General features: G+C 48.6%; 2 protein-coding genes across 4 annotated transcripts in view; both read right to left on the reverse strand.

Annotated features, from left to right (window-relative positions):
• LOC106146667 (translation initiation factor IF-2-like) overlaps window positions 1-719 on the reverse strand; it is a 2,234-nt gene extending 1,515 nt beyond the window's left edge. Inside the window, exons 1-2 of the mRNA XM_013504568.1 lie at window positions 389-719; window positions 30-152 (exon numbers count right to left, since the gene is read on the reverse strand). Of these exons, the coding sequence (XP_013360022.1) occupies window positions 30-152; window positions 389-719 (454 nt within the window). The remainder of the gene's footprint in view (window positions 1-29; window positions 153-388) is intronic.
• Kmt2c (lysine (K)-specific methyltransferase 2C) overlaps window positions 607-15,898 on the reverse strand; it is a gene marked incomplete at its 5' end in the record, with an annotated part of 175,128 nt that continues 159,836 nt past the window's right edge. For all 3 annotated transcript variants that reach the window (XM_013504579.1, XM_013504577.1, XM_013504578.1), the window contains 13 exon segments: window positions 607-2,540; window positions 3,875-3,983; window positions 4,202-4,275; window positions 4,546-4,662; window positions 4,919-5,087; window positions 5,344-5,486; window positions 6,721-6,857; window positions 8,387-9,506; window positions 11,497-11,601; window positions 11,948-12,087; window positions 13,236-13,485; window positions 14,701-14,837; window positions 14,946-15,124. In XM_013504579.1, the coding sequence (XP_013360033.1) occupies window positions 2,448-2,540; window positions 3,875-3,983; window positions 4,202-4,275; window positions 4,546-4,662; window positions 4,919-5,087; window positions 5,344-5,486; window positions 6,721-6,857; window positions 8,387-9,506; window positions 11,497-11,601; window positions 11,948-12,087; window positions 13,236-13,485; window positions 14,701-14,837; window positions 14,946-15,124 (2,773 nt within the window).

Here is a 15,898-nt window from a genome sequence, read left to right on the forward strand (position 1 = left end):
CGCCCGGCCCCGCGCGGCGCCCGGAGCACCGGGACGGGGGCTCGCTGCGGAACGAGCCGCGGGGAGCGCCGCCGCCGTGTTCTCGGAAGCCGCGCTCAGGCTGCTCGGAAACTCAAGGAAGACGGTCTGCGCAGCTTCGACTCTCAGAGCGCCTTTCCATTAGATGGTAAATATACTCATTCGCACAGAAATAAAGTAGCACACAGCAAGTCTAGAAGACAGTTTGGAAAACATAAAGAACCAGGTGCAGCGGCACATTCCTGTAGCCCCAGCATTCAGAAGGCTGAGGCAGGCAGATCGCTTGGGCCCAGGAGTTTGACACCAGCTTGGGCAATATGGTGAGAACCCACTTCAAAAAACCAGACAAGTTTACGAATCAAACACAAACAGGCCTTTGAGCAAGGAAGTAAGGCACAGGAATGCTTCATCGCCTTCAGCCCTAAAACACCCTCTTTGACTGAAGGCTCATGGCAGGGAGCCTGCACTGCCCTCTCTCGTCTGAAAAGGGAAGCGAGTCGGCTCCGGGACGGCACACCGACTGCGGTGAGCTCGACAGCACCCGGCGGGCAGCTCAGTCTGAACAGGACAGACAGGCCGAGAGGCAGCTTTATAGATGTAAAATATTTTATTTGTAAATGGTGATCTTCTAAATCTGTGTCCACAAATTTCAAAACCCATAACACTCTGTATACGTCAAAAAATTCAATTTCTGTCAACATTAGATACTATTATACAGAACAGAAAACAAAAACCCGGTAAGACAAATACTGGTAGGATGTCAGAATATTGTACAGGAGAAGAAAAATATTCAAGAAACAAATTTCATACAGCTATTTATCAAGAGAAAAATATATACAATTGATTTATTCTGTAAGATAAAAATACATCATGCCATATACATTACAAGTTCAGAACTGCGTCACTGAATGTACCAACAGTTTACAGTCCACTTGAATTGTGCACACAAAACTTCATTTATACTCAGCCTGGGAAGTGTCAGTACCAGAATTTTAAGTACAAAATAAAAAGCTAGCCTGGTTCAAAATGCTGATTAAGTTTCTACAAGCAAACACAAAACAGTGTTTTTTATTAAAGAAATGTAAACAAACAGTTCATACAAACACATCTTAAAATTACATCTTCGAAAAACCCTATTGCCGGAGTCCTGCAGCCTTGAGCATAATAATCACATCTCTCACTCTTTTTTTTCCTTTTTCAAATTTTTGTGTTAAATAGAAGGCTAAGGAGTTAGATAAGTTCCTGCTACATGATTCTAGTATGTGTACATGATTTTCTGTGGTCTGAACAAAGTTCTAATCAAAACTATTTCTGCTGAAGAAAAAATTCAGCCTCCATTTGGGTGTATATTTAAGCAGTTATTCACAGTTATCACAAATTGTAAGCACAAAAAAACCTGACTGAAGAAGTAGGGATGCAACAATATAATATGAAAAAATTAGTTTAAATTACCAAAACAGCTATAAAAGTTGTAGTCAGCATACAGTCTGTTCTGTCAGAAGTTAGGTGTATAAAACAAGTAATAATAGACTGTAGTTTCCAAAAAACCCCAAACACTCCAGGTTGAAATTGTGGTTATTACATAATTATAATGGCATATTTTAATAACACAAAATTATATTGTAACATCCCTATGACGTTTTATAAGCACCCGAGCTGCTGCAGAGCCTGGTAGCATTTGGTCAATAACTATTTTTATACTGTATTTTTTTTCTCAAAATATTTACATATTTGTACAAAGTAACAGGGTTAGTTCTGCAGGTAACAGCAGCAGCTTGGCTTTCTTCTAACTTTTATTTAAAAATAGCTTCATTCACTTATTCAATAATAAATACAAAAAGTTTCTCTTATTTTACAGAAATCAAAAACTACAATAAACTGACTCATGGAATCAAGTATTTAAATGTATTTTAGTGCAAGTTATTATCCCTTAGCTCTATCCCTAAGGAAGTCATCACGGTACATTCCTTGTTCAGTGGCGTCCACGGACTTCACCTAGAGGGCCTGCCCCTTAGTAGGCGTGGCCAGCACTCTGGACATCCCCTTCGCTGGTGATTTCAGTCTTACATTCATAGGAAGGCCCCTGCCCGGGGCAGGGCAGCCATCGGCTCTTTGCCCCAGTAAAAGTTTCTCCTTAGTGAGACTAACAAAACAAAACAAACCCACCCGCAGGGAAACAAAGAGGACAGAAAAGAAAGGAAAGAAAACAAAAGCAAAAGTGCTGGACTTCTGTGACTCTGCTTACCCTCTGCACCGAGGACTGTTGGCCAGCAGCTCTGCAGGCTTCCTTAACCTGCAGGCCGAGGAAACCCCACTCCAGAAGCTGTTCCACCAAAGTTGGACAACAGAAAACAAAACTAGCTCTCCAATGGTGTGTTGAGTCGCCTTTTCCTAGGGACAAGCCGCCCGCTGAGACAGCAAGGAATGCATCAGTTCATCCACTTCCGGCAGTTCACCGCTCCGCAGTGGCACGGAATCTTGTGCTGGTCGTCTTCGAAGTCGAACTTATAGTCATAGCAGAGCTGCCCGTGGCAAAGACATAGCATGAGACAGCAGCACAGGGAGCAGGGGCCTTCCTGCCTCCGCCTCCTGTGTGCCTCAAAGCCAGTGGGCAAAGCAGGCCTTGATGAAAGGAAACCAGCTGTGCCGCAGTCCTAGGGGACGTGGGGGACTCGGTTTGGAAAGATGCTCTATACTGAAAAGCGCTCACTGCACCGCTGCCCTAACAGGGACCCCACTACCTGTCACAGGCCTTTGCTCATCTCCTACGGAAAGGAACCATGGCGTGGTGAGGAGGGCCTGCTCAGGAGGGCAGCTGGGTCTGTCTGGACTGCCGTGGTGCCTGCTGCGGTCCTCGCACGTATCTCACTGTTCAAATGGCTCTGAGATGTGTGGCGAGCCCTGGGCCTGTGTGTGTCGTGGGCGGGCACCGGGCACCGAACCCAGGGCTTCTGTGCTGAGCTCCATCCTCAGCCCTTTCTGTTTATTTTGAGACAGGAGCTTGCTAAGTTGCTCATACTGCCTCAGCCTCCCAAGTGCTAGATTACAGGTGTGCACAACATCTGGCCAGATGGTTATTAAAAAGCAGACTCCAAAAACATGCCCAAACACACAGGTGCCTTCACAATACATCCCCACATCTGTGTTCACGCAGGGCCAGGGCCTCCACCACAGTGAAGACACAGGCTCCTCCCACCCCACACAGCAGGGCTTGGCCAGCGCTTTGCAACAGACACCGTCCTGCGTCAGGGACATGGGCTGACCACGCAGAGGACAGAGCTGGCGGATGTGATGGGGCTATGTCATCTTGTGAGACCACGGGGACAAAGGTCACGTTCAGCATTCAGCATGACACCGTGAGGAGAGCTGACGCTGGAATCTGAGGGCCAGCGGGACCATCCGTGTGAACATGCGCGTCTGCGGCATCCACCCCTGGATCTGTGTCTGTGGCCCGCCTGGGCTTGTCACAAGTCACTGCAGCCCCAGGGACCGAGACAGCAGCCTTCCACGGTCTGCGCATAAGTCCAACAGCAGGTGTCTCCTCAGAGAGCACCGCCACCAGCAGCCAGCTAAGTGTAAGGTGGGCCTGCGGCACGGGAAGATGCCACCAAGTGGCAGAGGATGCAGGGCTCACGGGACAGCAGGATGGTGGGGGGTAGGGGGGCACTGACGTTATACATTCAGAACTCCCAAGTGCAGGTAGGTGGCACCTGGACCCTGATGGATGAGACAGGGCTGGGTGGCAAAACGCAGCCTATCACCAGGAGGCTCTCTAGCTGTGGAGAAGTGGAAGCAAGCTCGGGTGGCAGCATAAAGAAGGAAAGTGGGGCGGAACAAGGACACCCTCTGCCCTCACCTCTTCTCCTTTCTGGATTCTGCGATTGGAGCTGATGATAATCTTGTGTCCTCTCTCAAAAGTCACCACTTCCGCCACACAGTTAGGTGCACAAGAATGGTTGATGTACCTGGAGCCGCCACAGTGAACACAATTACTGGGAAGCTTAAGGAGCACTGTGTGCTGGTTACGTTCTCATTCCCCCTTAATGAAACAAGCACGGAGCCCAGCTTCACAGCACATCCCGGAGGGACACTCCTCTGCATTCACAGCCCGCTGCAGCGAGCGCTTTCACCGCCTCCACCTTCCCTCTGCCAGCGCCGCCCGCGCCCAGGGCGCCCGCCTCACCTTGCAGGCCCCCCTGTGAGTGTTGCATCGATGACGTGGTCGTTGTCCATGCGGAACATGTACACGCCGCGGTTCTGAAGAGAGAGCAGTGCCGTCAGGTGTGCGGGGACGCCCTCCGCCCCCCACTCGCAGCAGGAGCCAGGGCTCCCACTCACGCTCCCTGCGGGCCATGCGCTCCCCGTCCTGGGGGCCTTTCCAAGCACCCCGCACCAAGGGCAGGCCTCAGCCTAGCAGGCTGTTGTGAGTCCACAATTACATCTACGTAAGCAACAACTGGAGAAAGAAAAGCGCAAAAAAGGGAGCGGGTGGGGCAGCCGGTTCACTCGGCCCGGGCAGAGCCCCACCTGGGACTCGTACAGCTTCTCCTTCCTGTTGGCAACTTCGTTCCGAATGATGGTCCCGATGTACTCGATGACCATGGTGTGCTTCTCAATGTCTCTAGCAGCATACAGGCCCAGGCCCTGGGGGGCAGAATGCACACACTGCAGCCTCCGCTCCTCAGACCAAGGGGTTAGCCCCTGGCAGCAAGAGCCGAGCTTGAGGGTTCACCTGAACTCGAGTGACGTTTTTTAAATTCTTAAGAGTGTATCCACAGTTCCAATGTAGCCCACGTCTACGAGAGATCTGAGCCGCGATGCCACGGCGCTGAGACTTACCGGCGTCGTGAGATCTCAGCCTCCCCACAAGCCCCGCTCCCTCGTCCCAAGCCGTATTCACCTGGATCCGAGACCGAGCCAGATACACGTTGGATTTCCATTCCGTCTTCATTCGCCGGTACTGCGACGACTTGGAATGGACGAACTGCTTACTGTAAGGTGCGTTCAGCTCTCCTGTCACTGTGCTCTGAAACGACTTCGAGGTGCTGGTGCTGTTCAAGGTGTGCGGCCTGCAGATGACGGCATAGTAACAGGAAACAAAAGGAGAACTGAAGACACTTCTGAAGAGCGCTCCAGGCCAGGCTGATTCAGTCTTCCTCACAGAAACACACAGAAAGCTGCCCGGCAGAGACACACGCAACCTGAGGTGGCTGGGCACACACACAGCTGAGAACAGCAGGGTTTGTAAGCGGCAGACAAATAAAGCACAAAAACCAACAGGCCTAGAAACCCTGAGCTGTACTATGTGAAGTTAAAACAAAATACCTTAACACAAACCTCTTGACATGGGCACTCATTTTAGGTTCGGAACGGGCACAACCTGTGGGGTTGACAGCAAGCGGCAGCTCCATGAGAGGGTTCCGACCGTACCGAAAGGTGTAGTTCTCACAGGCCTCAACCCCAGGGAGCTGAAAAGCAGCAGAATACACGAGGTGACTTACCCGGCCGAGACTGCAGACCTCGGGAGCTGGCCGAGGATGGTGTGAGGTGCAATCAACGCAGAAACGTTTCTCCCAAACACAGGGTTTTTAACGCACCTAACGCAGGCTGCCTGCACCCTTATCTACATGAGCGTAATAAGCACGCAGGCTCTGGCAACCCCTAGCAAATAAATGCTCCTCGAAGAAGAAAGCCCATGGTTAACCAAAGCCCGGGCATGTGGATTTCCAGTATCTGATAACCTAGGGAGTGTAATGATTCAGAACTGAGGGCTTCCACCTGGAATAACGCCTACTTCTGTATCTGTGCCTGGAACTTTAAACTTAAGCAGACTTAGGAGTCATTTTCATGGCTTCTTCCTGGATCATTACTCGCCTCTTTCAAACGTGACCATGACACTATGCGGTCGTCACCCTCACTGTGGCAGGCATACAGATGTATAGTCACGAGTATGTTCAGGGTCTTCTCTAAAACGTGTTTCTTGGGGCTGGGGATTTAGCTCAGCGGCAAAGCACCTGCCTGGCAAGCGCAAGGTCGTGAGTTCGGTTCCCGGTACCGGAGAAAAACCCAAAACCCAAAAAAATAAATAAATAAATAAAACGTGTTTCTTGTGAGGTGTATTTCTCTATGGCCATAAAAGATGCTTATCACTCAGGCAGTACTCCTACTCCCAGGGAAGCAATCAGCCTCCTTCAGCCTTCTCCCAGTGGCTGGGGTTTCCTCTGCTCAGGTCTGTGTTCTAGAGAACTAGTACAGCCCCACGGCTCTCAGCAGCACTGTGCGCCTGTGGTTCAGTTACGCACTGTCAAGCACGCTTCGGCAGAGCGCGTCAGAGAGGCCACTAACAGGTGCTGCTGCAGTCCTCTGCCTTCTGCAGACCAACTCACACTAAGAGGAAGCTGGAGAGAGTCCACAAACACCGCGTGTCAGGACAAGGGCACCCTCACACCGGCAAGCGCACAAGAACCTTGGGAAGCCAGGCACAAGAGGCATCTCCTCATCCGTCTGGGTCCTGCACCTGGGTGTGCTCAATCTGGGAACTGCACGCCACCTCTCTGAGCGAGGGCCCCACACAGCACCAACGCTGTCTGCCCTGCAGACTCGGGTCAGTCCCCGCAAAGCCACCATTATTACAGTGTCAGGTGAAGAGGTCACACAGAATTAGGGACAACTGCAAATTCCAATCTTGACCAAGACACTCACTGATTCAGCTATCCGTGCCACCGCAGAGACGGTTAAGCCAAACAGGTCTTCTCCTTTTAAATATGCAGGGAAAAGCTGGAGCATTTCCGATTTTTTTCTCACGCATGCAACAGGCTCCAAAATCTTATCCCAAACACCTACATATGGACAAGAAAATAATTTGATAATAAACCTGCTTTTGGCTAGAGAGAACAGGACACAGTATAAAACCAAGGGCCCACAGTCATCTCTCTCAAGGACTTACTGGTTTCCAAATCTGTGGGCAAGAACCAAACAAACCTGTGCACTAAATGGTAGCCATTTAGTTTTAAGACCTTATGAAATCTGGGGGAAAATAATCTCTCATTAAGAGCATTGAACAGCAAAAGTGAAAAAGTTAGTTTAAGACAACTGAAATTCATGTAAATAAGTTAATTATCCTCCTACTGGACAAATAGCTACTTGCTTTTTTTTTCTTTTTTGGTACCAGGAATCGAACTCAGGACCCTGTGCTTGCCAGGCAGGCACTTTTGCCACTGAGCTATATCCCCGGCCATGGCTACTTACTTTAAAAACGATTAGTCCAACCAGGGAGATCTGTAGACTTGGTCCTTTCCCCTCAAGTACTACATTAAAATGGGAAACTTCTTCTTTGGAACTATCTCTAGAGCATTTTATGTATTTAAAAAAAAAATGTATTGCCAGGCATGGTGGCGCACGCCTATAATCCCAGCACTCGGGAGGCTGAGGCAGGAGGATTGCTGTGAGTTCGAGGCCAGACTGGGCTACAATGTGAGCTCAAGGTCAGCCTGAACTGCATAGCGAGACCCTGTCTCAAAAAGACAAAAAAAAATTTATTTTTAAATTGTTTTGTTTAGGCTGGCTTTGCACTGACTATGCAAGCCTATGTGGCCTAGGCTGGCCTCGAACTCACAGAGACCCTCCTGCCTCTCAGCCTCCCAAAGGCTGAGATTATAGGTGTGCGTCACCATGCCTGGATTAAAAAAAAAAAAAACTTTAAAAAGCAGCTCTTCCATACTTTCTGCACCAATGAAATGACAGTTTTGGAGTCAGAACTGAAATGTTAATGGAATCCCCAGCTTTAGGCTTGTACAGTCTCTTACACTCCTGAGATGAGGCAGCACACTTTATGCTTCACTGAATTGCGCTTGCTGCCTTCTACAGACTGACAAGAGGATCCCAAGTATACAACAGGCGGCCTACAGACCACTCTGACTCCTAAAAATCAGCTCTTGCATTCAAACATATACTGACTGTGAAACTATACAGCACCTAGGCGTGGTGAGCCACACCTGCAGCCCCAGCTACTTGTGGGGCTGAGGTTGGAGAATCTGAAGTTCGAAGCCAGCCTGGGCAATGTGGTGAGACCCTGCCTCAAAATACAGCTTTGAAAGGCACTGGGGCTAGTAGATGTAGCTCAGGTAAACCACCTGTGTGGCGCGTGGGAGACCCTGCATTCGATCCCTAGCACCTCAAAACAAACACACACACATACAACTGGAAAACCGTACAGCAAAGAACAACGTATGATAACACAAAGAAGCTAGGATTTATATTTGTAAATAAAAATCCCCACCTGCTGTTACAAAACATGAAATGCACATGAGAAAAAAAATACAGCAACACTGACTTAAAATACCCTTCAGCACACGCAGTCAGATCTTACCTTTGGGTGATATGTCACTTAAGACCAGGTCCTCGTGGCCTTGCTCCACGATCCTGATGACAAACACCGGGCGCCCGTCCTTTTCCTCGATGGAGCACAGGTAGCGGCAGCGCCTGTTGGCGTAGCGTGTGCTCCAGTACAGCCGGCTGGCCTCATAGCCCACAGGGAAGAGCGCCTTGGCCGAGTGGAACGCGTGCATCTGCTGTGGAAGCAGCTGGCCGATCGTGTGGAAGATGAGGCTTCCGACGCGGAACGTGTGGTCCCGTTCTCCTCGCTGCACGATGCTAGCGATCTGGCGCACCTCGTCTCGCTGAACATAGACCCTCCTGAAGACTGCAAAGTAACTTAATTCCTGTTCATGGATTCCCTTTGGTTTGTGCATGGGGCAAAGCATGGTTTTGTCCTTAAAAAACATGCATTGTGCTTTAATGGCGCAAGTGAAGTGATAAATGTTGGTGCACCGGAACCTGTGGCACCCGCTGGTGGCACCCGTCTTATGACAGAAGACACATTTCATCTGCAGGCCCCTCCTCAGTGCTAGCTCTACGTTTATTAAGGCACCAGCCTGAGTCTCGTAGACCTCCGTGGACCACAGAGCACAATTCAAGTGGACCCACAGATCCAAGTCCAGGTTGAGCAGCCTTGCTGGTCCATCTGTCAGCCCGTCGCCTTCTTCGTGACAAAAGCAACACTTGCGATAGTCTTTGGGCACAGGGTCAGGCCTAAGAGAGGTGCCCAATCTCTTGAGAAATTCGTCTATTTCATCCTCACAGGGCGGCTTAAATGTGCCCTTGGGCATGACAATGTGAATGCTCCACTTCTTCCACTTCATGCCTCTCCACTTCTTGTGCAGTGGCCTACAATCATCAAAACCGCCGTGGACAGTCCTGAGCCGCGGCTTCAGCTTGACGGTCACCTTGAGCTCATCGGGCTTGGCCTCAACTTGGGCCGCCTCAAAGGCAGGAGGAAATGCAATGGGAGGTGACGGTGGCGGGGAGGCCTTCTCCTGCAGCTGTGGGAGGCAGTGCACATCCAGGGTGGAGATGTTGTTGCTGTACTGGTGAAAAGCCCTGGAAGGCATCTCCCTCGTAGGTGACTGTGGCAACGGAGGAAGAGATTCCTGAGCAGTAAGAAGACATCGTGAAGGAAGAGAGCACTTGAACACCCTACACGCACTTCTTGCCCCACCAGGAAGCCAAGCAATACGGTTTCGCGGGGCATGTGAGTTGTGGGGTCAGGAAAGAGTCAAAACTAAGTAAGCACTGGGTGTGATGGCACACACCTATAACCCCAGCTACTTGCGAGGCTGAAGCAGGAAGATCACAAGTTTGAGGCAACTTAGACTCCCTCTCAAAACAAAATGTAAAGAGTTAAGGACAGCTGGGCGTGGTGGCGCATGCATGTAATCCCAACACAATCCCAAGCTCAGGAGGCTGAGGCAGGAGGATCACTGTGAGTTTGAGACCAGCCAGGGCTACAGTGAGCTCAAGGCCAGCCTGAACTGCACAGCGAGACCCTGTCTCAAAAAGACAAAAAGACAAACAAACAAACAAACAAACAAAAAAGAGTTGAGGGTACTGCTCAGTGGCAAGAGTGCTTGCATGAGTCCCTCAATTCAATCCCCAGTACAGACGGGAGGAACAGAAGGAAAAAGGAAGGTGGGGAGAGAGAAGGAGGCCGGAAGGGAGAAGAGGGCGAGGGGGAGAAGGCAGCACGGCTCAGGCATAAAGTTGACCTTGAATATTTTGGCAGCTAAGTCTGGATAGAGCAACTGGGGTGATCCCATCTACATATCAAAACACTGCTTCTCTTGGGGGCGGGGGGTGGGGTGGGGGTGGGTACTGGGAGTCAAACTCAGGACCTTGTGCTTGCCAGGCAGTGCGGCTGAGCTACCTCCCCAGCTTCTCTGCTCTTAACCCTTGGAGTCCCCTTTCTAACCCAGCCAGGAAAACCAATGCTGTCTGAAGACCTCACTCATTTAATCTGCACAGTGGAGTGGTGGTTTTTGCCATCTTCACTCCCTGAAATTCTAGTCTGTTCACCTCAGGCTCGAGCACGCTCGTAAGGAGAGTGCGAAAAGCAAAGGGCTCCCTACCGTGAGCAGACACCGACTTCGCACCCTGGCCTGCGCCCTTGTGAACGGCAAAGGCCATCCTCGTGGAACCCAGAACCACCACTCACTCAAACCTGTCCTAACAGCTATCTGAAGAAGCCAGAAGTGGGCAGCAACCACACAGCTTGAGAACCCACCTGGTGAAAACCCACTCCTCAGCTAGGCTGCTGCATTTCAAAGTCTAAATTTATCTGCCAAAAGACTTGGACTTGATTTTGAGGGAGACTACTGCCTGTTAGAAATTTAAGTGTCTTCAGATTGTTTTTCTGAGAAAGACACATTGAAGAAATTATCTTGCATGAGGAATGACTGCAATATCACTCAACAGGAAAAAATTTCCTTCAAAACAATTAAAAATGTGTCATCTGAGCCAGGCATGGTGGCACATGCCTATAATCCCAGCAGTTGGGAGGCGACGCAGAAGTACTGTCACAAGTTTGAGGCCAGCTTGGGCTACACAGTGAATTTAAGGGAAGCCTGGACTACAAAGTGAGACCCTGTCTCAAAAAAGAAAAAAAAAAGGCAGTATCATCTGCATCAACTACACACTTAGATATATTTCAATCACACAAAATCAAAGTAGCTTGGGGTGAACAAAATGTTTTTTCTCCTAATGCATGAAAAGACTGAAATTCTATTTCTGAACAGGTTTTCCTATTGAGGTAAGATCAATAAAGCAATTTTAACTGTTAATTAAAATGTTTATAGTTAGTCAAGTCTAAGACTGTAGTACTGGCGTTCCATGTAACTCTGAACTTATAGAATGTAGTCTGTAACTGACCGCCAGCTGTGGCCAAACACCTTCCTGGGTCTGGAAGAGCAGCACAGGCCACGGCGATTTCTGGTCTCTCTCTCTCTCTCCGCATTATCAGCTCTGCTTAGGAGCTCCCACATGCAGCATGCCGAGGCAGGGCACACATCTGTTTTATTCACTAATGTGCACCCAGAGCACAGAAATCACTCATTATATTGTTGAGCTGAGATGTCCTAATTTTACCTTGTTTTCTGGGTTTTTCGCTTGTGCAGTTGAATAAAGAATAAAGCAGTTATTACTACAAAAGACAATGTCCTTCTCCATTCTCTTGGTGCTCTCTCGGGAATCCTGAAAAACAAAGAGAAATGAATGGGGAATCCCAACAAGTAATAAAAACATCTACACACTTGATTTTTACTTTACGCTGAAAATGAGAAGGGCCCTGTCTTACAGTAAAAGGGCTTCTACACCCCAAGGATTAACATGATGTACAAAATACACTGTCCACTTCTCCCTGTCTGACCAAGGTGAGGGCCCTTATCCCAAGTGATGGGATGGTCTGCTGCTGCAATAGGGCTTCAAGCCCAAGCGTTCCTAACTCATCTGATCCCAACCACATCATGATGGACTCCTCCCCTCCTTGACAGACACATTCTCTGGAGGTGGCGATGGTTAGAAAACAACAATGCAGTACCTTGTTCATAAAAGCCAGATCTTTGAAAGACTTCCGCACACCACTTCCAAAAATAACCACTTTGCAGTGACAGCACCACTGTGGTCTGAGCGCCACTTTTCCTGCAGCACCATGACTGGAATCCTTGTATCCAGAGAGACCTACAGGCAACCAACCAGTTAGCAATGACACAGGTGGTGCTGATGTAACATTAGGTGGTAGTGTCCTACTACAACATGGCTCACTAAGTCATACTGTTCTTCAATTGATAAAGGTCTCCTTTAAGTGATGGCTGCAAGGGTCATTATGAAATAATGGGGTACCAAAAGCAATATGCCTTTCCTTAAACTGCTGGGAAAGTAATGCTAGTAAGAAAGAATCTTATTAAGCCCAAGTCACCGAAGCATATTAACAGTGGGGCCAAGAGCACAGGGATGGGGGGAGAGCTTGCTGTTGCTCCAGGACTCAGATAATACTAAAACATTCAATGAAAGATAAGAGAAACGGAAGTAAGACTTAAATAGTGGGGCTTAGAACATCACAGAGAAGTAAGTAAAGATCGCAGCCCAAGATAAATGTAGAAAATACAGGGCTTCCCCAGAGAGCATCACTCAGGCAGAGGGAAAGAGAGAAGGAAGGGGCAGGAAAAGCATGAGCAACAGAAGGAGCTAGAGGACCACACTTCAAAATTCCAACATCAACAACTACCCAGAGTTCAGAGGTGAGAAGTGAGAAGCTGCTAGATTCTAGAAGAGTAGAGAAAAAAAAGAGGATTATGAGGGAACTGGTGAGTAGGAGAAGGGTGAGGAAGTGGGGTTGCTCGGACAGCACAGGCGTGAGGGGCCAGTGAGGCACGTCAGCTTGAGGAAGGTAAGGTGACTCAGCATTAGGGGTATGAGAACCGCCCCCCGGGGGAAAGAGGCCGTGGGGAGGTGGTACAGGGGCACAGAGGGCAGAGGAGAACGAGAAGACAATACACACCAGGTAGCTAGCCTCATCTGCTCTTGGTGGAGCAGTCAGAGGCCCAGGCTCAGGCATGCTAAGGACAGAGCTGCTTTAGGGTAGCAAGGCAGGCAGACAGCTGCATTCCAACACTTCCGGGTCAGCAGCATGACAGGGCTTCCCAAAGCAAGGAAGGTCACATCAGTGCCACAGAAAACAGAGCACCCAGAGGAGCCTGGATTACCAAGGGTCACGTACGAACACACTGCTCACTACTCATTAAAAAAGAAATTGCAATTTCAAAAACAGTACGCTTAACTTTTGAATCAAGCATGGATTTGGGGTTAACAAAAACCTGCTAGCTCACCACTGCTTGCTGGAGGAAATGGAACACTAGGCTGCTTCAGCCGGTAAGAGCCTGCTAGCCTGGGAGGGTGTGCGGATCCTGGTGGAGGCCCTCGGAGGTGTAAGTGCGGCCGGTACTCCAGACCTGGGTTCCCTCTGTGGCTGCTAACTGAACCCACGGGTGGGACATCTGGAGCATTACTGACCTCATAGCTGTTAGGGGTTCGGACGCGAAGAAGGTCGGAAAATGCAGCCACAACACTGCTAATGTTCTAAAACAAAACACACACTCTGTTATCCACCCAGAAGCAAAGTGAGCCATGGAAGAGAAACACAGGCAGGATGAATCTACCTGCATGATACACACAGTGTGAGAAAACTCAACAACTTTTATTTAGCCTTTGAGATTTAGGAAATTTCTGTTTTAATGGGCAAATACGCAACTAAAGCCTTCATAACAGAAATCTGCAGAAAGACTCCCACTAACATTACACATCTGGGGACACATTCAACACACTGACATCAGGCAGGGTAAACACAACCACACAGGCTGAGCTGTCCCTGCCAGCTTTCACAGCCATAACGCTTACTCTGCAGGTTTCTAAGCCAGCTTTCACTAAAGGTCTGAAACTGTGCAAGAATGCACAAATGCCGTGCAACTGCTGTTTTCTGTGGACAATCAGGATGTCACATCACTGTACCATGAATTCCATCCCTAACGTTTTCTGAAGACTTCAAAGTTGAAAAAAATGCCCAGCAAATTATTAGTATTTTTGACATGAGCAGTCGGCGCCTGAAGAACATGTGTCATGCTTCTGTAATTCTTTTTGTTTCTTTTTTTTTCTTCTTAGAGACAGAGTCTTGCTGTGTAGTTCAGACTGGCCTTGAACTCACTATGTAGCTCAGGCTGACCCTGAACTCACAGTGATCCTCCTGCCTCAGCCTACCGAGAGCTGAGATTATAGGCGTGCACCATCATGCCCACAATGCTTCTGTAATTTTTATTGTTGATACTGCTCTTTCTCAGGGGTTAATTTTCTACAAGGTTACCAGTTATAGAAAGTTTTGTCTCTAAAGAGTTTTCTAATTACAAAAACTTATAAATAGGGAGAGGAAGAGGGGTTGAAGGGAAGGCAGGGAAAGGGGGGAAAAAAGAATCAAGATATATCACACAGGTACAAATCCCCCATAATGAAAGTGACCCTTATGTATACCTAAAATGTACTAATAAACTTAATTAATTAAAAAGGGTACTCTAGAATTAGTATATACCCTTTAATAAGAATGTGTGAGTGCTAACTTCTCTGTCTTGACTTAGCCTGAAATCAATCTCACGCTTAATGACACTATGCAAAAGCAGCCTCCACATCCCAAGCAACTATATCCATCCTACCCTAAACACAGCAGTCTGTGCTTCACTGTAAGCCACTGATAGCTCTAACAACACAACATACTCCACAGCATTAAGAAGTCACTTCATCTTTTACCTCAGCAGCGGTGGGATGCAGAGTAATTGCTACAGATATAAGACCCGATCTGGGGCCGTTTGGGGATGAACCGAAAGGTGCCGTGAAAAATAAAGTGCCTGGCTCAGTTTTGATGTCATTCATTCTTGATTCTGAACCTCAAAAAGGGAAAAAAAGAAAGGTGTGTTGATGGCTTTTCAAGGTCAAAATACTTGTATTAGTACACTGGCAGACTGTAAGACGACAGTAAGGCAAAGTGTTCTTACTCTTCCCGGTGGTGCTAGGAAGAATGGGAATGACAGGGGACGGCACTGGCTCCGGAGGCTCCTCTTTGACCACTGACAGATCTGGATACCTGCTCACTTCCACTCCAACCACACTCTCAGGAGAGGACGAGGGGACAAAGCTGTCAGGGGTGTCCCGGTCACCACAGTGGTCCTGTACCCTGGAAGAGGAGCACACACATAGCACACAAACCCACTGCAGGGGCTTTGGGCACCGACCACAGGAGTCCCCTATCATTAATGGAAGTAGCAAACGGATCAGCTGGAGACATCAGTAAATAGCAATCTCTTGGAGGAAATATAGTAATCAGACTTAGCTATAATAAAAATGGTTATGCTTCTTATGACCAAAGCTTTAGCATCGAAGTTTAAAGACCTCCTACAGAGGAAGCTCTTAGTTCATAAAACCTAGAAAGGATGAATACTAACATCTCTGCAAAATCACAGGCCACTCAGCCTAAAGGAAGCCAGCATCCTGCTGCTTGGACAGGAATGGCCTAGGCCTTAGACATACACCCCATATCACATCTGCATGCAACTGACTGTGAAACAGCTGTCCTGCTGCTGCTGCTGCTGCTTCGAATGAGTGGAAAGATGGGGAAATCTTGGTTATTGTGGCTTCCGAGACACCTGCTTTTCTCAACTGACTCTCAAGGGTGAGAAAGAGTGGTCCCTCTATCTAGTCCAAGGCTCAAGTTTAGTGGAGCAATGCTGAAGGCTCAGGCTAAAAGACGCAGATTATTCCCCTCAACTTGCTCATGCTGATGAGACCAGAAAGAGCGTCCTGTGCTATCCAGAGGCAGAACACACACCTGAGTTAGGTCACCAAACACAGTGAAGGGCTGCCTTCCCCAGCTGTTAGAAGAGCAATGCTCCCTGCTGATGCAATAGGGATTCTTAGCAGCAAGCAGAGAAGAAAACAGAGGACTTGATTC

This window comes from Chinchilla lanigera, unplaced genomic scaffold (assembly GCF_000276665.1).
Source record: "Chinchilla lanigera isolate Chin_1 unplaced genomic scaffold, ChiLan1.0 scaffold00090, whole genome shotgun sequence".
Lineage (NCBI taxonomy): Eukaryota > Metazoa > Chordata > Mammalia > Rodentia > Chinchillidae > Chinchilla > Chinchilla lanigera.